Below are 26,334 nucleotides of genomic sequence, written 5' to 3'. Positions count from 1 at the left end.
TGAGTTAACAAATTCCTTATGACACATCAGTATAGTTGGGTTAGTGGTAAACATTTGTGAATTCTTATTAACATAATAAAGTACTTATTAGATAAAAAAAATTGAAAGACATAAAAGTGGGGCTGGGGATTTAGCTCAGTGGGCCCTGGGGTCGGTCCTCAGCTCTGGGAAAAATACAAACAAAAAACATAAAAGTACATACTCAAGTTGGTGCACTCTGTCTCTAAAATAGTACAAATAGGGTTGGGCGGTGGTGGCGCACACCTTTAATAGCAACATTTGGGAGTCAGAGGCAGGCAGGCAGATCCCTGTGAGTTCAAGGCTGTCCTGGTCTACAAAGAGAGTTCCATGACAGCCAGGGATACAGAGAGACACATAGTCAGACAGACAGACAGGCAAGTACAAATAGAATGACGCTTAGCTGGGTATAGTGGCTCAGACACCTATAGTCCCAGCAATTGGGAGATAGAAACAGGAGGACCAGGAAGTCATGTGGGCTAGGTGAGACCCTGGTGGGGTTGTTTTGTTTTTTTTAAAGATGTATTTATTTTATGAGTGCTCTGCCTGCATGTACACCTGCATGCCAGAAGAGGGCATCAGATCACATTATAGATGGTTGTGAGCTAACATGTGGTTGTTGGGAATTGAACTCAGGACCTCTGGAAGAGCAGCCAGTGCTCTTAACCTCTGAGCCATCTCTCCAGCCCAAGACCCTGTTTTAATGCCTCCCCACTGTTCATTTTACAGATTCCTGGATTATGTATAAATATTTACATAGCTGTTGCTTTTATCCTTATTTATTTCTATTATCTAGTTTCCAGAAGTTTTAATATTTTTAAAAAATTTGGGCCTGGGTATGGTGGTGCACACCTTAATCCCAGGACTTGAGAGGCAGAGGCTGGTGGGTCGCTGTGGGTTCGAGGTCATCCTGGTCTACGAAGTCCAGGGCAGCCAAGGCCACACAGAGAAACTCTGTCTCGGTGGAAAAAATGGTGTGTATGGTGCGAGGAATGTATGTATGGACATGCAGAATATAGTGAAGAAGCCCTACTGTGATGAATTGAAATGTTTTAAGTGTAAATTAGTTTTTATGTGTCTGGGTGTTTTATTTGAACATATGTATGTATGTATATATATATATGCATATATGTATGTATGCACACCACATGCATATAGTACCCATGGAAGTCAGAAGAGGATGTTGGATCACCCAGGACTGGAGTTACGGAAGTTTGTGAGCAACATGTGGATGCTGGGAATTGAACCTCTAGAAAGGCAGCCAGTCATTTCAACACTGAGCTATTTTTACAGCTCTTCTTCCTTTGAAGTAAAAGTTTGGGGAAAACCAAGACATGCAAAGCAGAAAGTAGGAAAAGTGGGAATGAGTTTATCAGAACCAAAAGGAGCAGCAGCAGCTGCTGCTGGCAGTGGTAGTGGTAGCATCCGCCTTTAATCTCCACACCCAGGAGAGGCAGGTGGATCTCTTGAAATAAAATAAAGGCCAGTCTTGTCTATGCAGCTAGCTCCAGGACAGCCAGGGCTACACAGAGAAAACCTGTCTGGAAAAAAGATGGGGGCGGGGAGACCAAAAAACTTAAAGAAGTGGAATAAATTAAGAAATCTGTTTGAATTAAACACAGGGGCTTTCAGTTTACAAAAATATACCTTTGGAGAGAGACTAGCTCAGAAAATATAAAGGATTGCAACCGAAAGTAGATTTTAGTACTTTGGGCATGAATGAAGCTTTCAGAGACTCTTGGTATGGCATGGAAGCTGGGGTATTACTTTGAAATTTTGGGAATCAGATTGGCACTAGGCTTGTTTTATACTTTGAAACAAGGTGTCATGTAGCCTGAACTGGCTTCAAGCACTATAACCAAGGGTGACCTTGAACTGCTCCTGCTACCTTCATCTCCAGTGCTGGGGCTTCAGGCCACCATGCCCACCTTATTGGGTGCTTGGAATCAAATTTAGGGCTTTGTGCATGACAGACAAGCATACCAACTGAGCTATATCCCAGCCCCAGCACTAGACTTTCATCAGGACCAATGGAAACTATACTCTAATAAATGCTTGCTTATTTAAAAAACGAAGTAAATCTGATTTTCGTTTGTTTGTGCGCGCACGCGTGCGTGCATGTGTGTGTGTGTGTGTGTGTGTGTGTGTGTGTGTGTGTGTGTGTGTGTGTGTGTGTGTTGCAAGACAGGGTTTCTCTTACAGTCCTAGCTGTCCTGGACTCACTTTCTAGACCAGGCCGCCTTTGAACTCATAGAGATTTGCTTGCCTCTGCCTTCTGAGTGCTGGGATTAGAGGTGTGTTTCACTTCTGCCTGGCATAATGAACAATTTTTTAAAAAATGAATCCTGTTATATTATATAAGCTAGTGTCTAGAAGTCAGAGTTGAAACCATTGGCTGGTAGGCACACTGGCCAGGACTTGTAGTTTATAGGTAAGCCTGGGGCTGCTGTATCAATTTAAAAATATGATAAAAATAAAGTAAATTTAGGCTGGGTCTTGGCACACGTCTTTAATTCCAGCACTAAAACCAGTTTCCTGTGTATTGTTAGAAACACTGCCATAGTTTTGTAGTTATATATACTAAAATTGTTTTTTTTTTTTAATAATTTTATGTTATGGATGTTTCATCTGTGTATATCTGTGCCTGGTGTCTGAAGAAGCCAGAAGAGGGCATCAGATCTTCTATAACTAGAGCTGCACACAATTTTGAGCTACTGTATGAATTCTGGGAATCAAACCTGGGTACTTTGGAAGAGCAGCCAGTGCTCTTAACTGCTGATCCATCTCTCCAGTCCCAGGCTGCATCATTCTTTTTTTTTTTTTTTTGAGATAGGGTTTCTTTGCATGGCCTTGGCTGTCGTAGAGCTAGCTCTGTAGACCAGGTTCACCGTGAATTCACAGACATCCACCGTCCTCTGTCTCCTGAGTGCTGGGATTAAAGGCGTGCACCACCACGGCCTAGCTAGACTGCATCATTCTTGATATTCATAAAGCACATGGTAAAGTCAAAGCCATTTCAAATAATAACAGAAAATTGCATATACATAATACGCCATAAGTCAGCATAGTGTTTTTTAAATGTTTTTTATTTTATTGGAAATTGAGTTTATTCATAAAATACTTTATATAGTTTTTGAGATTTTAAGTTAATAGAACAATGTGAAAATATTTTATGATTGTGTGTGTGTGTCTCTGTATGTATGTGCAGAACCTTTAGAGACCAGAAGGTTGGTGGGGTGACAGATGGTTGTGAACCACTCTGTGGGTGCTGGCAATCATGCATCCTCTGGAAGAGCAGCTAGTGTTCTTAACTACTGATCCATCTCTCTAACTGCAGTAAATTCCTAAGCTAATATAACAACAACTAATAAAAATGCTAGAAAATTCTGCAGGTGTGACTATATTAAATTATTTAATATTGGGCTGACAAGATGCCTTGGTGGATAAAGCTATTTGCCACACAAGCCTGGACCTGGATTCAATCCCTAGAGCCCCTGTAAAGGTAGAAGGAGAGAACCAACTCCCACAAAGTTGTCCTCTAGCTAATAATAATAATAATAATAATAATAATAATAATAATAATAATAATAATAGTAGTAGTAGTAGAAGTAGTAGTAGTAGTAGTAATAGTTTTAAATGTTAAATTACTGAATATCTGTGGTAATGTCTGGAAAATCACTGACTTCCATATTATACCAAAGTTCTTAGGATCAGTTACCCAGTCATTCTTTGCTTTAAATAAGGGTCTTAGTCCCCAAATATCCATGAATTAGGAAGAAATAAAAACAACCAATCTTAAGAAAAACTTTTAAAATATTTATTTATTTATTTAATGTCTATGAATGCTCTACCTGCATGTACACCTGCAGGCCAGAAGAGGGCATTAGATCACTTTATAGATGGTTGTGAGCCACCATGTGGTTGTTGGGATTGAACTCAGGACTTCTGGAAGAACAGCCAGTGCTCTTAGCCTCTAAGCCATCTCTCTAGCCCCCCAAGAAAAACTTTTTTTTATGTTTTCAGATTTTTATCAGATTATAGAACTGGTCCTAGGTGATGATGGAGCAAATATTTAACATAATCATATGAGATTTTTAGTAGTCTTTGTGTTTGTCTTTTCAAACTTAACATTTATACCAGTTATCAGATAACTAAGTAAAACATCTGATACTGGCATCATTCTGTTATCATTGGTTAATCTCCCAGAATCATTGTAAGGTCTAAGAGCTTGAGAACAGTTTTAAAAGTCCTGTCAAATGGCATCAGTATAGCGAAACACAGTTGCTCTTAGTGTTTATCTTTTATATAAATTAGTTTTAGCTTTATAGCATTTATTAATCTTATTAAATTACTTCAAGATATGTTGGTTTTACAATTATAATTTTCTAAATTTTCAACATTTGTGATTTTGATGAATGTTGTGATTGCTTTATTTATTTATTTATTAATTTATTTATTTGGTTTTTGGTTTTTTTGTTTTGTTTTGTTTTTTGTTTTGTTTGGTTTTGGTTTTTTTGTTTTTTTATTTTGAGACAGGGTTCACCATGTAGCCTTGGCTGTCCTGGACTCACTATGTAGACCAGACTGGCCTTGCACTCACAGTGACCCGCCTGCCTCTGCCTCCCAAGTGCCACCACACCTGGCTGTAGTTGTTTGATTCTAATAATTATTTTATGGCTTGTTTTTTATTTTGGCTTTTTGCTCTTTGTTTGTTTGTTTTTAAAGGCAGGATTTCTCTATTTAGCCTTGACTGTCCTGGGCTTTCTTGATAGACCAGTGTGGCCTCAAACTCACAGGGATCATCTGCCTGCCTCTGCCTCCTAAGTGCTGGAATTAAAGGAGTGTGCCATCACAGCCCGGCTTGTTTTTTGTTTTTTCAAGACAGGTTTCTCTGTGTAACAGCTCTAGCTGTCCTGGAACTCTCTCTGTAGACCAAGTTGGCCTTGAACTCACAGAGATCCTCCTGCCTCTGCCTCCCAAGTGCTGGGATTAAAGACATGCATCACCACTGCCGGGCTGTTGTTTTGTTTTCTTGAGACAGGGTCTCAACATGTAGTGTTGGCTGACCTGGAACTCTCAACTATGTAGACCAGCCTGGCCTCAAACTCAAAGAGAGATGTGCCCAAGTGCTGGGATTAAAGATGTGAGCCATTAAGCTGGCTTTATATTATATTTTTAAAGGTTTAAATATAAGTAGGTTAGATATTGAAATTAAGTATCTAATTTGAAAAAACAATGTAGTTAATGTGCGTATAGGTATAAAATTAAAGGTCACTTGGCAGTTAGTTCATCATAACATTTGGTAAATGAAATTTGTCAAAAAGACGTTTTCTAGTCACTTTAAAATTCTGTTAATAGCAATGCTTTGTGATCAGTATTGTATAATGTGAAACTAATTATTTTATTAATGATTTTAAAAAACCTTTAACTTGTGTTTTGTTTGAATTTCAGGTAATTATCCTTTCCAATACTTTGTATTTTGTTTAGTAAGCCACTCTTTGGAAGTGGTCACTGTCAGTATCTTGTTATGGTTTGATGGCCTTGGAGATTTAAAACCAAGTAAAAGTGTAAGCAGCCTTTCTTATTTAGTTATGAGTTTTAAATCCACTTTTGTTCCAAGTAGGAAAAATTGAAAGTAGATTTACTATGAATATGACTTATACTAGAAAACATCTTGACAGTGAAAACAGACTGCCAATTTCACCTGTGGAACTGCAACATAAGATTTCTTCAGACAATTCCCACTAAGGGTAATAGAATTAAAAATATTGTGTTATATTTGCAAAATCTTAATAATGTTGATACATCTGCTTTTAAAAAAATAGATAAAAGCCTATAGAAAATAGAGAGCGGGCCACCTAGTTATTTTCTTATATGCCTGCATTACTTACTACTCTAGTACCCACCATTAGTAACTCTGCCAGTCCATCGCTGCATTGAAAGTTACTGCCCTAGAATCTGTTGTTTTCGTTAAACAAGGGTTCTCTGGAATTGGAGGCGCTCAGTGGCAGAGGACCTTCTTAGCATACACACCAGAACGTCATTGTCCCTTGAGATGACACAGATCAAATGTCTTATTTCAAACTATATAGATTTGAGCTGTCCAGTTGAGCGTCAGTTAAGCTGTTAGTGTTTGCCAGCATGACTGTTTTAAGAATGTTACATTATTTTAGGGCTTTGCTATCTATAGGAGTATGAAATTCTGTCTTCAATAATTGTCAGAATCACTCAGTGACATGTGAGAAAATGAGATTAGCCACATGACGGATACACTTGTCTTTAAGTGGAGGCAGTGCCTTTTGTCCTTTACCTGATGTATAAAATTGTACTTGTGTGCCTTTGAACCTTTCCAAAGAGCAAATTCAGTTTTAGGTATGAAATTTTGACTTTAAGGCCACACAAAAAGATATACTAAGGAATCAATGTCAGACATCATTACTTTAGAGCATTTCAGAAGGAAAGTTTGGAATATTAGGATATGACAGTCTGGTATGACTGGCTGGTCATTTTTCTTGATTTGTTAGAGCCGCATACTCTAGATCTGCTTACAAGTAGACCCGTGGAGACGATCCACTCCAAAGTCAACATTTTTTCAAAACAGTTTTTGTGTGGGGACTTGATTTGTAAGATACAGAATGGGATTGTCGTTTTACCATGCATCTGAACTTAGCAGGTGACCGCTAGATACAATTGTCTTTATTCTGTTATTAAAAATAGTACATGAAAGCAAAGGTTTTATGTATAGGCAAAAACTGGTATTTAGGCTGCATTTGTGCTTGGGTTTAGTATCCATGCTCAAATGATTGAGGTAATCCTCAGAATTAACTTCATGCCCTTTAGTTGATCAAATAATTATTCTTCCTTATACTTCCTTATAGGAATATGCAATCAATATTCTATCTGGACCAAACAGACACTGTCTTTAGTGGTAGAGTAATTGGCTACATTTCTCTTTGTGTGCTTCAAACCTTCTGAAACGACTAATCACATGGTGTAATTGGCAGAGAGCATGTTTTAGAAGAAAACATTCTTGCTGCTTAATAATTTCATGACCTTTGGAAAGTCACTTTAAATTTTTAGCCCCTTGGTTTCCTTTTCTAAAAAAGGGGGACTATACTTCCAACTTTATAAACATTCATGAATATTTTTAGAAGTCCCATGCACAGAAACTTGTGTCAGACTTCATTATTAAATGCTTCTTCCTTACTCTTGCCTTCATGTGTTATGGTAATTTGAGACTTAGTAAAATTATTTTTTAAGCTTATTTTCTAAGCAATCCCCCTAAATAAGGCTTTTAGGATTAGTTTGCCACTTATGTCAATCAGTCAAATATTCTCTCCAGTTCCAGAAGGAGTACTTGAGAAAGGAAATGCTGTGAACGTTGTAATAGCCAGTTGAACATACTGTCTTTGATACGGTATTGATTAACGTCTCCATAAAAAGATCTTTATTCATCTTCAACACAGGCACAGGAACCTTAAAGATAGATTTTGTTGGCGAGCTGAATGACAAAATGAAAGGCTTCTATAGAAGCAAATACACCACCCCCTCTGGAGAGGTGCGCTATGCTGCTGTCACACAGTTTGAGGTATGTGCTACTTTTTTACTAATGTAACTTTTTTTGTCTTGCTTTTTCATTTTATTTTTGGTTTTTTGAGACAGGGTCACACTGTGTAGCCTTGGCTGCCCTGGAACATGTTCTATAGACCAGGCTGGTCTCAAACTCAGAAATCTGTATGCCTCTGTCTCCTGAGTGCTGGGATCAAAGGCATGTACTGTCATGCCTGGCCCTAGAATTTGTATTTTATATTCAGGATTATTTCTATCTATATAAAGAAGATAAGTAGCTTCCAAGACAATCTGCAGCTGGTGCAGTCACCAGCACTCAGCACCATGCCTTAAAAAGCCGAGGACTCGGGAGGTGTGGGTCATTGTTTAAGAGACCATTCTGCTCAGTGAGAGGACCTGAGTTTGCTGATTTCTAGCTTTCACATTGGGCATCTGAACAACTGTAACTCCAGGGGATCTGACACCCTCTGGCCTCTGATGGCAACTTGTTCTCACCTGCATGCATGCACACATACACTTACAAACAAAAGTAAATCTTTTTTTTTTTTTTTTTTTAAGTTTTTCGAGACAGGGTTTCTCTGTGTAGCTCTGGCTATCCTAGACTCACTTTTATAAACCAGGCTGGCCTCAAACCCACAGCGATCTGTCTGCCTCTGCCTCCCGAGTGCTGGGATCTTTAAATAAGGAGGGAATGAAGGATACAGGCTGCAGAACGATGTCATAGTCGTGTGTTTATACACAATCAGAACTGGCTTTGGTTGTTATTGTTGTTTTAGGTTGAGTAGTGAATTTAAGAGCTGCCGGGGCCACACGGTGCTACTCTATGAGAAGTAAACCAAAATAAAAATACACATCACATTTATGTGTTCCTGTTTACTTGCAGCTATTCTAGATTCTTAGCTGTAGTACACTACTATTTTATTATTACAATTTTTAAAAACTTATTATTTTTATTTTCACTTTTCAAGAGTTTTTTTGTTTTTGTTTCTTTTTAATAGTCAAATGCGGAGGCCTGGCTCATTTCAGCTCTGTCACTTCCAAACCAGGACGTATGGGCTGCTTCATAGTCCCTGCCGCCTCGTCTGTGATGACCAGGCCGTGAAAGTGCCTGCGCGATGAGCCGCCAACTTCCCGTTATCCTTGTCATGATCTTGAGGGATTTGGTTTCCTTCCGCTGGACTCTGAGCAGAAAGCCCTTGATTTCCTCGGGTTTTAAGGCATGGTGTTTGGCCCTGGGGAGGCACCAGCTGCATTTTGTCTTGGATTTAGCTCTCTTCGCTACCTATCCAAAAGTCTCACACCTTTGAGGATTTTTTGAGACAGGGTCTCAGTGCGTAGCTCTGGCTGTGCCGGAACTCATTATGTGGACCAGGCTGACTTCAAACTCAGAAGAGATCTGTCTGCCTCTGCCTCCTGACTGCTGAGATTACAGGTGTGTGCCACAGTTCCCAGCTGGCTTGGTTTAAATGTTACTATGAAGTTTGTTCTTTGACAGTTTCATACATGTATATAACATATTCCTCCCTTTTAATCTCCCACCCCAGCTCTCTTCCCCACATTCATGCCTATTTGTTTAACTTGGTGACTCTAACTTTATATACATATATTTAGATTTTGTGTCTGTGTGTGTGCCTATACAGGTTCAGGTGTCCACTCCAGGTTCCTCTGGAGTTATGGGAGGTTGCAAGGCCCCTAATTAGGTGTTGGGAACTGAATCAGGTCTTCTGCAAGAACAATACATGCTCTTAACTTCTGTGCCATTTCTGTAGCCTGACTCTGATTTTAACCAGGACTGTCTGTATGGCCATGGGGTTGGAACTATCTCCTGGAGCCTGGTGGGCTTACTGTTTGGCATACAACTGAAAGCCATGACTGTCCCTTCCCCAGAGTCCATCTGTTGTCAAATATTAGCATGGAGAACAAACAGTTGTGGTTTTGCTTGTTTGTTTTATTTAATTGATTTATTTTTTATATGTATGGGAGTTTTGCCTGCATGTATATCTGTGTAAGTGCCTTTGGAGACCAGAAGAGGATGTTGGATCCCCTGGGACTTGAGTTAACTAATGATTGTAAGCTACCATGTGGGTGTTTGGTCCTTTGGAAGAGTAGCCAGCGCTCTTGACCACTGAGCCATCGCTTCATCCCCAAACTGTTGTTAAAACAAACAAAAATTTATAGTATGCTGTGGCACTCATGTGGAAGTCAGATGACAACTTGGGGGAATTGATTGTTTCCTTCTACCTTGTGGGTCCTGGAATTGAGCTCAGGTTTGGACTTGACAGGAAGTACCCTTGCCCAGCTGAGTCATTTTGCTAGACTTCCAAACAAGAACTTTTGTTGTTTAACTCGGCTTGTCTTTACATTCTTCATGATCTTCCTGCCTTAACTTAGCAAATGTGGGGTTTTCAAGTGTGTGTCACTAGCCTGGCTCACTTCCGTTTTCTGATAGTACCCAGTTTAAAGTGCTCTGTTTCCTTGGATCCTCCTCAAACAGTCTAAACAAAAATAGATAAAATGTTTTGTTTTGTTTTTTAGACAAGGTCTCTCTGGCCTGGAACTTGTTCTGTAGACTAGGCTGCTCTCAAACTCAAGAGATCTGTATGTCTCTGCCTCCTGAGTGCTGGGGTTAAAGGTTGCTGGGAACCAAACACGAGTTTAATGCAAGAGCACTTAATTACTGAGCCATCACCTCAGCTCTTACAATTTATTTTTTTACATTCTCTTTTGTCAGTGTCTTAATTATTCACTGATAGAATTCGTGATTTACTTTGAGAATTCAGTCCACATAGCTCAGTGGTAGAGCACTTGCCTAGCAAATGTGAGATGCTGGGTTCATTCCCCAACACTGATTGAAAAAAATGTGTGCTAGGGGCTAGAGAGATGGCTCAGCAGTTAGGGGCACTGACTGCTCTTCCAGAGGTCTTGAGTTCAGTTCTCAGCAACCACATGGTGGCTCATAACCATCTATAAATGCATCTGATGTCCTCTTCTATCATACAAACACACATGCAAATAGAGCACTCATAGGCATTAATTACATAAATAAATCTTTTAGAAGGAATACCATTCTTACCAGGCTTGGTGGTGCACGCCTTTAATCCCAGCACTCAGGAAGCAGAGGCAGGGGGATCTCTGTGCGTTCGAGGCCAGCCTGGTCTACAAAGTGAGTCCAGGACAGCCAAGGCTATACAAAAAAGAAAAAGAAGTGATGCCATTCTTTTAAAAATATGTGTCTTTTGCTCTGTGTGTTTTCATTATTTCTTTCTATGATTCAGAATAGTATCATAGGCTCCACTTTGGGGTTTTGTTCTGTTTTTTTGTTTGTTTGTTCGTTTTTTGTTTTTTCTATTTTCTTTTTTTCAAGACAAGGTTTCTTTGTATAATCTTGGCTGCCCTGGACTCACTTTGTAGACCAGGCTGGCCTTGGACTCACATCAATCTGCCTGCCCCTGCCTCCTGAGTGCTGGGATTAAAGGCATGCGCTGCCACGCCTGGCTGTTTGTTACTTTTTAAAAAATATTAATTTATTTTATGTGTGTGAGTGCTTTGTTTTCATGTACACCAGAAGAAGGAATCAGAGTCCATTAGAGATGGTTGTGAGCTACCATGTGGTTGCTGGGAATTGAACTCAGGACCTCGGAAGAGCCAACTAGTCCTCTTAACCTCTGAGCCATCGCTCCAGCCCCTTGTTTTTGTTTATTAACATTGATTTATTTTTATATTTGGTATCATGCAAAACTGTTAGAACTGTATTTTGCTTTAAGCTTGTTCTTTCTGTTTATTCATTCTTTTTGTTTGTTTGTTTGTTTTGTTTTTGTTTTTTGAGACAGGGTTTCTCAGTGTAACAAGAGCCTTAGCTGTCCTGGACTTGCTTTGTAGACAGGGTGGCCTGAAATTCATAGAAATCTGCCTGTCTCTGCCTCTCAAATGCTGGGATTAAAGGTGTGTAGAACCACATAAGGTTTTTTTTTTTTTTTTTTTTTTAATTTGTTATTTTGTGTGCGTTGGTGTTTTGCTTGCCTTTATATCTATGAGGGGTATAATCAGGGCTTGGAGTTACAGACAGTTGTGAGCTGCTGTGTGGGTGCTGGGAATTGAACCCAGGTCCTCTGAAAGAGCAATCAGTGCTTTTAACTGGTTAGCCATCTCTCCAGCCCCACTTTTATTTATATTTGTATTTTATTTTTTCACATTTCTACATTTTAATCCCACAAGGTAGGCAAGGTGAAGCTTAGGCTGGGGGCCATAGACATCTGGGCCTTCCTGGCGGGATGTACGCCAGGTCCTCAGGACTACCTCACCAGCAGGCTGCTCTGCAGGCAGACCATCATGAGTGCCAGGGTGGAAGGGTCCAGGATTCACAGGGCAGGGGTGCTTCGCGCAGGCACACACTTGTAAGGCTAGATGTAGCATGGCAGGGCCTTCTCTATTCCCTGGGGCTCCCCCATGGACCATAGCGCTTCACCAAGCAGCCATTCTTATCAATGAGAAACTTGATGAAGTTCCATTTGATGGCATTTCCCAGCGTGCCGCTGCGGTTGGCCTGGACTTTCATCCATTTCTACAGTGGGGGTAGATCTTGTAAGTCAAACTTGACATTGTAGCGGCTGCAAAATCCTTGATTTCTTGATTACTTCCTGGCTCCTGGCTCCTGAACTGGTTGCAAGGGAAGGCCAAGATTTGTAAGCCACGCTCCACATATTGGGCATGCAGATCAACTAGCCGAGTGTAATTTACATCGGTTTTGCCAGGCTATGTTGGTGACATACATGAAACCTTTGTTTTTAATCCAGGCAAATCATGTGCCTGTTGATGTCCTAGGCTGAGAATATATGCATGGGAAACACACAGTGCCCGTCGTCACGGGATGTGCACTCTTATTTATATCTTAAATCTTAAATAAATTTTTATTGGGCTGGAGGGATGGCTGAGAAGTTAGGGCACTGTCTGTTCTTCCAAAGGTCCTGAGTTCAATTCCCAGCAGCCACATGGTGGTTCACAACCATGTATAATGAGATCTGGTGCCCTCTTCTGGCATGCTGGTACACATGCAGGCAGAGTACTGTATAAATAGTAAATAAATCTCTTGTTTTTGAGTCAGGGTTTCTCTGTGTAGCCTTGGCTGTCCTGGACCCGCTTTGTAGACCAGACTGGCCTTGAACTCACATTGATCAGCTTGCCTCTGCCTCCCGAGTGCTGGGATTAAAGGCGTGTGCCACCAGACCCAGCCTAGTAAAAATTTTTATTCACTTACTTCTTTTTGAGACAGGCTCTTAATGTAACCCAGTATGGTTTCAGTCTTACCGTGGAGGTGAACATACCCTAGAGCTTCTGATGGCTTCAGCCTTCCAAGTGCTCTTGCTCTAAGTGTGGCAACACTCTTGCCTTATGTTTTCCTTTTAGGCAGAGTCATATGTAGCCCTAGCTGGCTTCAAAGTCACTGTGCAGCTGAGTCTAGTTTTGAGCTCTTTCCTAATCTTATTTCCTGATTGCTAGGATCACATGCATGTACCACCATGCCTGACTATTCATTATTTATCTTACGCGTGTGTGAGCGGGTACACATGTGAGCAGATACATGTGCATGTGCTCATGGAGGTCAGAGTTCAGCCTCAGATAATCAATCTTCAGGATGTTATCTACCTCTTTTTTTCTTCCCAGAGTTTCAAATAGAGCCAGGTGGTGGTGGAACATGCCTTTAAACCTAGCACTCATGGTGTAGAAGAGAGGCAAGGCTACAGAGCAATACCATGAAAGCCAGAGCCACACAGCACAACTCTGTACCAAAAAATAATAAACAACCAAGAGGAAGAGCTTTGGCTAGGCTAGACAAGCTGGCCGAGGAGCCCGGGCCTCTTCTTATCCCGCCTCCCCCAGCATCGAGACCACGAACACCACCACAAACAGGTTCTGGGGATCAAATTTAATTTATCCTGCTTGCTTGCTCAGTTTATACTTCCTGGCTGAGCTGTCTCCCTAGTCCCATTTTTAATTTTTATAGAAAGAATGATGTCTCGAAGTAGGTCAGATAGTGAGTTTGATGTACAGTATATAGAAATGCCATTAAACAAATGGCTTGTTTTGAATTGATAGAGCATCTGCTTTTATTCTCATTCTAGATAAAGAACAGAGTATATTAAAGATTGGGAACATTTTTATTTCTTTATTATAGTACCCAACATATTTTTATTGCTATATTGATTGTTTTTAACTTAAAATAAAACCCAGAGGCACTTTCTCTCATATTTTCCATACTTTGAATCTTTTTTTTTTTTGGTTTTTGGTTTTTGGTTTTTTGAGACAGGGTTTCTCTGTGTAGCCTTGGCTGTCCTGGACTCACTTTGTAGACCAGGCTGGCCTCGAACTCACAGCGATCCGCCTGCCTCTGCCTCCCGAGTGCTGGGCTTAAAGGCGTGTGCCACCATGCCCAGCTCATACTTTGAATCCTTACAGCATGGGATAAAATGGTCTGTGCATTGTATTGTGTCTACATTATTAGTAAAGCTGTTCATGTTAAATCTGAAATGTTAAAATACTTTAATAAAAGCAAAGATATAACCACAAATGAGTCCCATTTTTTCATGATCTGTAGCAGAATATTTCACAAATAATTGCTAGTGTGACAGTGGTGGCAGCATTGGATTTGCTTTGTAGTCAGTACCTAGCTCATTTTCTGGCAGAGTAGAAAGTAAATATATGAAGCCTAGGGACAGATCAGTAGATGAGAGCTTGTCTGTTATGCATGTGCTAGAGCACAAGAATATTCCACACAAACCACTCAGACTCTGGTGTCGGTCAGGTATGGATGTTTATTGAAGCCCAAAACTTATAACAATCAGGGACACAGAGTGGACTCTCAGGAGCCAAACTGCTCTTAGGGCAGCCTTTTTATAGGAAAGCCAAGTGCAAAAGGCAGGGGAGGGCAGTAATACATTGGAATACATTTTGGCTAACTAAACAAAGTATTATCAGTTAACTGTTAATCTGATTGGTGCCTTGCTCAGCTAGGTCACCTACATCAGCTGACATTATAGGTACCTATTTGTTTGTCAGCTCCTTTTGACGTTAGCATTTCAACTTCTCAGAAGGGACAATGGACAAAGTATTACATAACTACTTCCAGCTGACATTAGGATGTTGATTATCAGGGTCCAGGAAGGCTGAAATGCTCATCAAAGCCTGGGCAATGGGGCAGTTATCAGAAGCATCTGATTAGTCGATCCAGTTGAAAGACCTGGAGCAATCACATCAGCTGGCCTGGTTTATATTATATCAGCTTTTAGGAAGTCCAGAGCTCAGCAGCTTGTATCCGCAAGTGATCCCGGGATGGAGTCTGAGTGGTTGTGTGGCTATTCTTGGGCTCCAACACAGTGATCAATACTGAAAAAAAATGAAAGAAAAAGAGGAGTTAGAGAGAGAGCTCAGAGGTTAGGAGCACAGGCTGATCTTGAAGAGAACTCAGGTTCAATTCCCAGCATACATATGGCTACTCAACTATTGGTAATTCTGGTTCCAGGAGATCTCATGTCTTCTTCTGGTATCTGAAGATACCAGGCACAAATGTGGTGCAGAAACATACATGCAGAGAGAACATGTTAAATACAATTTTTACAAAAAGGAAAGAAAAAAAAAAAAAGAATTGACTAAACTAATAAACGATAACAAAATGGCAGTGATTTCATGAAACAGCCTCTGAGGTTAACTTAATATTTATAAGCTTATATATATATATTTTTTTCCCCCCTTAAGGCTACTGATGCACGGAGGGCTTTTCCTTGTTGGGATGAGCCTGCTATCAAAGCAACTTTTGATATCTCCCTGGTTGTTCCTAAAGACAGAGTGGCTTTATCAAACATGGTATGTATGAGCTAATAAACTTTTAATAATTTGCTTTGTTGATTAAATAGGATGCCATGAACCACTTACCGTGGTGCTTAATGCATACTAGAAACATCTTTATTGTTTCCTTTATTTTCAGTGGGACAGTTACACAGAAAAACAAAACAAAAAGTGTGTTGGCTTTCTCATTAAATCATAGAAGCGATGACTGAACTAAAAAGTATATTTAGGTTTTTGGCTGATTATATTTTCAAATATGCTCTCTTTACTGTTGTTATTGATCTCATTCATAAGCACAATAAGCTTTCATTGCTTAAACTGTATTGTCTAAGACTGAGAGTAACCAGGGTCTCTGACTCTGTCTCTGGATGTCTAATAGCCACTAGCTAGCTTGCTTTCCCTCCCTCCCTCCCTCCCTCCCTCCCTCCCTCTCTCTCTCTCTTTCTTTCTTTCTAGGTTTTTAGAGAGTTTCAAGCCAGGCATGGTGGCTCTTACCTATAATCCCAGCATTTGAGCAGATGAGGCACCATGCCTGGTTTAGCCACTACCTTTCTATGCTTGGTGAATCATGCCTCTAATCCCAGCAAATGAGCAACTAAAGCAGAAAGGTTACTGCAAGTTCAAGACTAGCCCACACAACATAATGAGTTTTAGGCCAGTTGGACTAAAAGCTGGATTAAAAGCCAAAAATGAACAAACAAAAACATCTCCTTTTTGCCTACTTATTGGTGAAAGAATTTCATAGAAAACGCTATTGTCTTCTCAAACACTCCTAGACAGGAGACTAACACACTAAATGGAACATTCATTGACATTTTAGTGTGAATGAATTTGGGATCTGTTTCTTAAATCAGGCCATGGTGGCGCACGCCTTTAATCCTAGCACTCAGGAGGCAGAGGCAGGCAGATCTATGTGAGTTCAAGGCCTCCCTGGTCTACAAAGTGAGTTCCAAGACACCCAGGACTGTTACACAGTGAAATCCAGACCCTTGGTACAAAGGGTATTTGAGATCTCGAAGTTAATACACTTTAAGATGTAAGATTCCATAACACTTTTATTATCAATTCATTTTCTCCTGTTCTTATTTTTCTTTTGGTTTTTCGAGACAGGGATTCTCTGTGTAGCCTTGGCTGTCTTGGACTCGCTTTGTAGACCAGGCTGTCCTTGAACTCACATTGATCAGCCTGCCTCTGCCTCCTGAGTGATGAGATTAAAGGGTGAGCCACCACGCCTGGCTTCTTATTTTCATTTGAAAGATATTGAGAGGTTTTGTTTGTTTGTTTGTTTTTGCTTTTAACACCTCTATGATGGCCTAGGCATACTGGTGCACGCCTTTAATCCCAGCACCTAGGAGGCAGAGACAGGTGGATCTTTGTGAATTCAATGCCAGCCAGAGCTATATAGTAAGACCCTGAGTCAAAAAACAGAACTGAGCCGGGCGTGGTGGCATGCTCCTTCAATCCCAGCACTCAGAGGCAGAGGCAGGTGGATCGCTGTGAGTTCGAGGCCAGCCTGGTTTACAAAGTGAGTCCAGGACAGCCAAGATAACAGAGAGAAACTCTGTCTCAAAAACAGAAAACCAAAACAAAACAAAAACCTGAAAAGAAAAATTCCAATGTGTACCATGTAAACTTTTTAAGAAAAATTAACTCCTTTTTTAAAGTAAGTCCTTAAGAGTTTTAGCACTTTGCTTCCAGTTCTTAGTGTGAGACTTTATTAAAAACCAAGCAAGGTAGTACATGCCTTTGATCTCAGCAGTGTGGATCTCTATGAGTCAGAAGCCAGCCTGATCTGTGTAGCAAGATCCCAGCCAACCAAGGGCACATCCTGAGACCTTGTCTCAAAAGCAGAAAAAAAGAACTTGTTTGTTTTCAAGATAGGGTTTCTCTTTGTAGCTGGGGCTGTCCTCAGAGATCCACCTGCCTCTGCCTTTGGAGTGCTGGAACTCTAAAGGTGTGTGCTACCACCACCCCACAGATGGAAAAGAACCTTATCAGATCATTTTTCATCAAAGAGGGACTAGCTTCATTATATAAAAACACTGATGAGGCCCAGCGTGGTGGCACACGCCTTTGGGGGCCAGAAGCAGGTGGATCTCTGAGTTCAAGGCCAGCCTGGTCTATAAAGTGAGTCCAGGACAGCCAAGTATACGCAGAGAAACCCTGTCTCAAAAAACACCGATGAGAACTGGGCGTGGTGGCTCATGCCTTTAATCCCAGCATAGGGAGGCAGAGGCAGGGGGATCTCTGAGTTTGAGGACAGCCAGGGCTATATAGAGAAACTCTGTCTTGGAAAACCAAAAACCAAACCAAACCAAAACACTGATGAACTGGGATTAAAATAAGTCATTCTAAGGAAGGTAAAGGGAAAATATTTAAGCCGATAGTTTTTGTCTAGTATCACTCTAAAATACCAATATAAATCTTGTTAAAATTTTCTTGTTTTCTGTTTTTACTTTTTCCTTAAGAATGTAATTGACAGGAAACCATATCCTGATGATGAAAATTTAGTGGAAGTGAAGTTTGCCCGAACACCTGTTATGTCTACGTATCTGGTGGCATTTGTTGTGGGTGAATACGACTTTGTAGAAACAAGGTCAAAAGATGGGGTGTGTGTCCGTGTGTACACCCCTGTTGGCAAAGCAGAGCAAGGAAAATTTGCGCTAGAGGTAAATGTCATTGAAGAGGATTGTTCCAACAGTCCGTACCTCCAGGTTGGGGAATTTACATTTCTGATAATTTACTAGTACAGTTACTTGTGATTAATTGGAAAGTTGTTGTGATACTTTCATTAGAATTTTGGATATGCCAACCTTAATTGCATTAACATTTTATTAGACAGTGATCCAGAAAATACCAAAGCCGTGATGGGGTAGTGGCAGCGTTCGTGTTTTGCAGTTTGAAGTCATGGGTTCAGACCTCTGGCTCTGGATAGCGGGGGGCGGGGGGAATGAGAATGTAAAAACAGATTTTTGTTTTTCTATGGAACACCATGAAAATACATAGTTATATTGTTCGTATCAACTTATAAATGGGTTAGGGTTTGACCAGTGATCCAAAACTTGTGGCTAACACAGCCTTCCGAGGTGTAGGCGTCCCTGGGACTAGTTTCTGGAAGCTCATGGTACTTTGTCTTCAAACAGCTTTCCTTTGTGGAGTTCTGTGTTACTCCTAATAAAGTATTCATAGAAGTTTTTTGTTTGTTCTTTATAGGTTGCTGCTAAAACCTTGCCTTTTTATAAAGACTACTTCAATGTTCCTTATCCTCTGCCTAAAATTGATCTCATTGCTATTGCTGACTTTGCAGCTGGTAAAGTAAATTTCATTTTATTGCTGAATTGTGTGACTTTATTTGAATTTTGTGATTTTGAGGAAAAGTATGCATATGTATCAATAAATGTTTATATTTATTTTATGAAGGTGCCATGGAGAACTGGGGCCTTGTTACTTATAGGTATGTTAATGACACGTCACCGCCTTCTTTCCAATCACTGCTTTCCTAAGGGCTTGACTCCTATTCACAGCTGAGTGGCTTTGCTTTACACTCTGGGGTAGATTTTTCCACCTCTCCTGAGTTTGATGCGTATTTGAAGCATGCAGACGGACTTCCCTCTCTGGTGCTACCATCTGAGGAGCAGTAGTTTTAAAGGGAGCGTTTGGCACTTACAGTGTTTTTAGCTGTGTTGTTGGCTGAGTCACATTCAGTGCGGTTCCTTCCCAGCAGTTACACAGCTGTTGCCCAACTTTAAGAGCCTCCCTGAGTCTGCATTTTCTAGGCAGAGTTTTACATGTCTGTTAGCACAGCACAAACATGTGGGTTGCATAATTTCTGAGGCTGAGTCTGTAAACAGTTTTTCCTTCCACTTTCAGTTGCCTTTAGATGACCTGAGCTTTGCATAGCCTGCTCGTGCCCTTTTCGGGACTTGAGACTGCCTTCCTCTGCTGCTCGCTGTGTCTTCTCTGATAGCAGTCTTCCTAGTCACCAGACAGCACACTGATAAGCTTGGATGTCTTTGATTTTCTGTTGTACAAAGTCTACCAAAGTAGTCTGCAGTCTTCCTGGACCCCATTTACCTTACCTGTGCTGAGGAAATGTTTACGTGGTATTGCTGAAGCCTAACATAAAGCCATCAGACTTATTGCCTGAGTCTCCTTCACTTCTGTATGCTGCTTTTATTGAAATGCTTTTACCATTTTATTTTATTTTATTTTCAAACACAGGGAGACTGCATTGCTCATTGATCCAAAAAACTCCTGCTCTTCATCACGGCAATGGGTTGCTCTAGTTGTGGGACATGAACTCGCCCATCAATGGTTTGGAAATCTTGTTACTATGGTATTTAATATTTTTAAGTGCTCAAATATATCCATCTATGTCCTGCTGCACGCTATTTTGGCCACAGTATTTAAAATTTGGCTATGATATTGTGCCCCACAAAAAGACTTTTTCTTTTGCGCGCTTCAGTGGTGGGGGCCAGAGGCAGGTCTGAGGCCAGCCTGCTCTACAGAACAAGTTCAAAGCCAGCGAGGGCTACACAGAGATACCCTATTTCAAAAAAGAAGCGTTTTCTTATAAAAGGTCTGTTTTGAAAGGCTGTAGAAATGGTTGTTGTATTTATCAGTGTATAGCTCAGTGGTTAGACCCTTGCTCAGCATGGGTAAGGTCTTCAGTTAGGTTCCCCAGCATGGAGAGCAGGTGAGAGGTGTATGAGAAGAGAAGGAGACCGTGGTTGCTTAACAGGAAGTACTTTGTAAATTTCTATAATTTGTTGGCAAATAGGAATTGTGAAGATACTAATTTGGGTGAGAGAAAAATTCTTACGCTAAGAGGAATGAATTGTGCAATGAGATTCCAAGCTGACTCTAGTTCCCTGCGTTACCTTTGTTGTACAGCTTGTTAATTGAAATGTATAGACACAAAGCTTGCCAGACGTGGTGGCAGCACTCGGGAGGCAGAGGCAGGCGGATCGCTGTGAGTTCGAGGCCAGCCTGGTCTACAAAGTGAGTTTAGGACAGCCAAGGCTACACAGAGAAACCCTGTCTCTAAAACTTAAACACACACATACACAAACTTTATTAAAGTGGTTATATGGATCATTATTGCAGTCACCTCAAATAAGATAAATAAATTAAAAAATAAAACCTTTGATGTAATATACTTTTTTAAAAAAATCTACAGAATAAAGTCATGCTAGGGGAGTGGAGAGATGGCTCAGAGGTTAAGAGCACTGTCTGCTCTTCCAAAGGTCCTGAGTTTAATTCCCAGCAACTACATGGTGGCTCACAACCATATGTAGTGAGATCTGGTGCCCTCTTCTGGCATTGCAGGTGTACATGCTGTGTAAATAATAAATAAATCTTTAAAAAAAAAAAAAAAAAAAGCCATGCTAAAATTCCAACTATATAATTGGGAGTTTTCAGTTACCATATGTACTTTGTACCTGCTAATCCTGATATTTTACCTTTACTATAAATAAAATTCTATCTGTGGGAGTCAATTATGTTAGTGTTTCTGAAATGCAGAGTTTAATAAGTGAATTAGACAGGTACGTGTGCAGTGAATGAACTAGAGGGGAACTCACGAGATCCCTCCATCGGACCATAGGCTGCCAGCAAGCAGAGCCTGGCTTGGATGTTGGTTAAGTCTTAGAAATGAGCAAGCAAGTAAGTTGTGTTTCAACTGTAACCTAGCTAAGAGTATTTCTAAAGAAACTCAATCTCTGAAAATAAGCTGTTTCACATTTTTTTGGATGCTTAAAGCTTTTCATATAAATTAAATGTTTTATATTTTTAAAATAATTTCATTGGAATGATATGAGTTATTGCTTGCATTCAAATATGTGTAGAAATTATATCCTCTCTTTCTGTTTTTGTTTGTTTGGTTTGGTTTTTGGTTTTTGGTTGCCTACCTCTGCCTCCCAAGGCATATGCCACCACTGCCCCTATTTTTGCTTCGTTTTTCTTGAAACAAAACTATATAGTCCTGCCTGTCCTGGAACTCACTATGTCAACTCAGGCTGGCCTTGAACTCACAGAGATCCTCCTGCCTCTGCCTTCATGTGCTGAAATCCTAGGTGTATACAACCACACCTGGCTTGGTATTTTCTTTTAATCAGCAACTGTGCTATTCCTACAAACTCTTTTTGCTCAACTGTAAGAAAAATTGTTGATTTATTACCAGCAGTAAATCTTAGCAGAAGAAATACATGGCTATTGTTTTGAAACAGCTTTTTACTGAGCTTATGTAACTGTCTTGATTAGATGCCAGTTGTCTCACAGAGTGACATTCCAGAGGGTTAGTGTCAGTAGCTTTGAACAGCTTATCTCAGTGGGGCTTACTGATGCCTAAATGGCACTTAGACTGACACCCTCTATTGTGTAAGTGCCCTTTAACAAAAAAGTCTCTGGTATTTGTTTTGGATTCATATAATTAAGAGATTTAATCAACTTCGATGAAAATTAGACTGATCTGTTCTAAAAAAGCTAGTTCCTAAATTTTTCATGTCACCCATGTTTCTTTCATTCTTTATTAGTTTCTGTGCTCAAACACACAGAGTCACATAGTTAACAGTGTTGTCCCTGTACAAATAGAATAAAAAAGGTTAATGTTTCTAGACCAGTGTGGCTGTTAGTTTCTGTACATGGTCATTTCAGTGGTGAACTGGGACCTTTCCTTCCTGCAAGTCGTATTTGTTACCCATTTTATTCCTGGTTCATTTGGCTCACTGTGCATCCTCAATAACAGATGTAAATTTTCTGTTTCAAAAAAGTGTTTAAATGCCATTTCTTTTTCAGCTACTCCCAGCATGATGTTTCTGTTAAGTTTTACATAATCCTTATATGTATTTAGAACTAGAAACCAAAACTAGTGTTTCTCCTAGTCATGCGTGAATAATTTCCATGTTTCTTATTTGGCCCTGATAGCTGTGGTTTGGTTTGGCTTTTTAAGAGAAATTCTTGGGCAAGCAGTCCTCTGGTGTACTGCCCAGCCTGATGCCCTATTGCCCTGGACTTAGTAAACTGTTGTTGCTGAGCAGGGAAGGAGGAAGATGGAGGCTCTCATTCTTTAGTAAACTCTTTTTTTTTTTTTTTTTTTTTTTTTTTTTTTTGATTTGGTCTTTTTTGAGACAGGGTCTCATTGTGTATCCCTGGCTAACCTGGAACTTGCTATGTGGACCTGGTGGCCCAAAATTTCTAGAGACCACCTGTCTCTGCCTCTTACGTATTAGCATTAAGGTGTGTGCCACGTGCCTAACCAAAACCCTTTCCTTTCTTTCTTATTTATTTTTTTATTTATTTACAGGGGAAAGGGCTGAGACAGGGTTTCTCTGTGTAGCCTTGGCTGTCCTGGACTCCCTTTGTAGACCAGGTTGGCATCGAACTCAGAGAGATCTGCCTGCCTTTGCTTCCCAGGATTAAAGGCGTGTGCCACCACCACCCAGCCAAAACTTTTTTCTTTGTGACAGGGCCAGGTAACATGGTTTTACTTTGTAACTCAAATTATTAATCCTCCTACCTCATCCTCCCATGTTCTGAGATTATAAGAGTGTATCCCTACAGGGGATGGAGACATGGCTCAGTGGTTTAGAGTGCTGACTGCTCTTTCAGAGGACCCAGATTCAATTCCCAGTACTCACTGGCAACTCACAGCTGTCTGTAACTCTAGTTCCAGACACCTTCACGTAGACACACACGCAAGCAAAAGGCCAGTATACATGAAATTGCATAATTTGAAGAAAATAAATAAAATGTTAAAAAAAAAAAAAAAAGATATACCGCCATAGTTGGCTCAGAGGCCTTTATATCTAGTCTTGTCTCTGCTAATGTGCCCTGTTTTCTTTCTGTGCATGTAAGGCTTCTCCTCCCTCCTTCTGCCCGCAGGAGCTTACTTAGCCATGGTGTTACTGGTTGGAATGTCTTTTATTCTTCCCTTTTTTTATAAATATGAGATCTTTACAAACCATTTTCCATTGAATTTTAGTTTATTAAATTATAAATTTTGAAGTATGATAGAAAGGAGACATGCTTTTAAAATAATGGGCTTTCATCTTGTTTCCTTCACTTGTTTCTACCTTTTTCTTTCTTAGGAATGGTGGACTCACCTCTGGTTGAACGAAGGCTTTGCATCCTGGATCGAGTATCTCTGTGTGGACCACTGCTTCCCAGAGTATGATATCTGGACTCAGTTTGTTTCTGCAGATTATACACGTGCCCAGGAACTTGACGCTTTAGATAACAGCCATCCGATTGAAGTGAGCTATACTTTCCAACCATTTCAGTGAAATAAGTAATTTACTATGTCTCAAGATGCTTGAGATTCTGAACTGAAGAGAAGGCTGCATGGCTGATTTATTTATTTTATTTTTATATTTCCATGCTTGAAATCCTGATAAGACTAAGTTCTAAATAACCTTTCTTTTTAAGGTGGGGAACATAAAGAAATTGTCTTTGTAGAGGCAGGAAGCATGTGGCTTTGTTTGTTTGTTGTTGATGTTTGGCTAGTACGAGGAAACCGGCTTATTGAGCAGCACTGTCACTGGTCCAACAACAATTCTGGACCTAGTTCAGTGTCATCATCACTCCTCTGCATGTGCCTAGTTCTTGGTGGTCCTTACCTCTTTTTTTAGTTTGGTTTTTCCAAGATAGGGTTTTCCTGTGTAGCCCTGGTTGTCCTGGACTCTTTGTAGACCAGGCTGGCCTCAAATTCATACAGATCCTCCTTCCTTTGCCTACATGAGTGCTGGGATTAAAGATGTGTATTATCATGCCTGGCAATAGATTAGGTTTTAACATTTTTTTGTTTTGCTTTTTTGGCGGGGGAGGGGGTGAGACAGGGTATCACTGTGTAGCCTTGGCTATCTTTGCTCTGCAGACTGAGCTAGCCCCCAACTCAGCTACCTGTTTCTCCCTTCCAAGTACTGGGCTTACAGGCATGTGCTGCCATGGCCGGCTTTGTCGTACTTATTATTTTTATATGTGGGGGAGTACAAGCCACAGTCTGTGGATACCAGAGGACAACTGTTGAGCACTGGCTTTCTCTCCTTCCACTATAAGCTTAAAGGATTTAGCTCAAGTTGTCAGGTTTTTGTGGCCAGCTCTTTTACCCAGTGAGCCAATTCATAAGCCCTGATTGCTTGTTTTTGAGATAAGATTTTGTTATGTGACCCTAACTAACCTAAAACTCACCGCATGAACTAGGCTGGCCTTAAAGTTGTGGGTAATATTCTCTGTTTGCTTCCTCTTCCTGAGAGCTAGGAATATGCCCCTGTACCTATGTGGCTTTTTTTTTTTTTTTTTTTTTTAAGAGTGGCAACAGCAGGTTTTTATTAGGTGAGAACACCTGAGTTTTGTTCACATAGGTGGTAACTGGCAAGCACAGCATGTCACAGACACAGGAGGCATTTCCGGTGTGAGCATTCATTCTCCTTAGCTCTGGTCATGCAGGAAGAGCTTCTCTGAGACCGACCATGACATGAAAGGCTTGCAGTGTTTAGCTCAACTTGGCCAACAGTTCTTCAGTTCTGGCCGAGCTCTGCACCTTCCCTTGAGGTCATCGTCAGTGTGCTCCCTCACTGACAGCCTCACTCCTTCTGGAAGGTTGCTTTGGAGTATTTTCAAGAAAATCTCTGCAAACACAGTACTCACACCACTGACCTGAACCTCTCGCTCATGTATGGTAAGGACTGAGTCCAGGGCCGTTTTGTGCCATAGTCCAGTGTCCACGTCACTCCATGGGTTTGGGAGGCGTTGTGTAACTGTCCTTGATCTTGATGGAGAGCCGGTTGCACAGGCGGTGGACATACTGGGCATAACGTTCTGTGAGAGTCATGTCATAAGCAGTCAGGTGGGTAATTAAAACCTCGTATTTCTAATCTGTCCCCAGATTACTGGCTCTCACTTCCACTTTTGCTTTCTTCCTTTTGGGCTCTAGCACTTTCCCAATGCCATGAGTGGGCTTAGTCTTGTAGTGTTGACTGATCGTCAAAATACCGCCTGCAGAACAAATGGGATTCTCTCCCAAAATTCCGAGTCTTAGGAGGGGAAAAGTTTGCTCAGAAACACTGTCATTCAACGGGCTCAGCACTTGTAAATCGTCTTTAGGCCGCTTTGTTTATCTTGATGTTTCCCAGTCTCTCCTCATGGCTCCATCCCATAGGCGGCTGTCATAGTTTATAAAGAACTGAAGTTATAATCCTGCTTTGTGTTTAACCATTGTTCTTAACAAGTAGTTCCAAACCTTCCTGACACTGTGACCCTTTAATACAGTTCCTTAGCTTGTGGGGAGCCCTGACCCTAATGTTATTTCATTTTGACTTCATAACTATAATTTTGCTACTATTATGAACTATAATATAAACCTCTGATATGCAGGATATCTGATATTTGACCTTTAAGAAAGGGTCATTCAATTCCTAAAGGGGTTGTGACCCATAGGTTGAAAACTGCTCTTCTAAACTGTTATAATTAGTGCAACAAAGCAAATTGTTTTCATCTTAATATTTCCAGACACACTCAAAAATAAATGGATCTTTTTGTTGTTGTTTTTGTTTTTGTTTTTTTTTTTTTTCCTTCTGTTTTTGGCTTTTCCAGTCAGGATTTTGCTGTGTAGCCCTGGCTGTCCTGGACTGGCTTTGTAGATCAGACTGGACCTGAACTCACAGAGATCTGCCTGCCTCTGCCTCCTGAGTGCTGGGATTACAAGTTTGGGCCACCAGGCATGACAATAAATGGAGCTTTAATAGGTTGCCTTTCCTCAAAGGAGAGAACCTAGGCTCTGATACATCAGGTATTATCCTATCCTGTTTTACTTAGGTTCTTCATTCTTAATTTTTTGAGGATTGTTATGTACATTTATGAATGAGTGAGTTAAAGGCAGAAGACTATCATGAGTTAGAAGGGGTTTCCTAG

General features: G+C 40.6%; 1 protein-coding gene and 2 pseudogenes across 1 annotated transcript in view; 1 reads left to right on the top strand and 2 right to left on the bottom strand.

The window, feature by feature from the left end:
- The window catches only part of Npepps (aminopeptidase puromycin sensitive), an 82,113-nt gene that overhangs the window by 26,216 nt on the left and 29,563 nt on the right, over positions 1-26,334 (top strand). Inside the window, exons 4-10 of the mRNA XM_051158442.1 lie at positions 7,485-7,606; positions 15,337-15,444; positions 17,895-18,095; positions 18,640-18,736; positions 18,847-18,880; positions 19,648-19,762; positions 23,514-23,678. Of these exons, the coding sequence (XP_051014399.1) occupies positions 7,485-7,606; positions 15,337-15,444; positions 17,895-18,095; positions 18,640-18,736; positions 18,847-18,880; positions 19,648-19,762; positions 23,514-23,678 (842 nt within the window). The remainder of the gene's footprint in view (positions 1-7,484; positions 7,607-15,336; positions 15,445-17,894; positions 18,096-18,639; positions 18,737-18,846; positions 18,881-19,647; positions 19,763-23,513; positions 23,679-26,334) is intronic.
- On the bottom strand, positions 11,988-12,425 carry LOC127200275 (phospholipid hydroperoxide glutathione peroxidase-like; annotated as a pseudogene).
- LOC127200162 (39S ribosomal protein L48, mitochondrial-like) lies at positions 24,740-26,247 on the bottom strand (annotated as a pseudogene).

Source organism: Acomys russatus, chromosome 16, assembly GCF_903995435.1.
Source record: "Acomys russatus chromosome 16, mAcoRus1.1, whole genome shotgun sequence".
NCBI classification, from domain to species: domain Eukaryota; kingdom Metazoa; phylum Chordata; class Mammalia; order Rodentia; family Muridae; genus Acomys; species Acomys russatus.
This window is presented reverse-complemented; position numbering and strand designations above follow the sequence as displayed.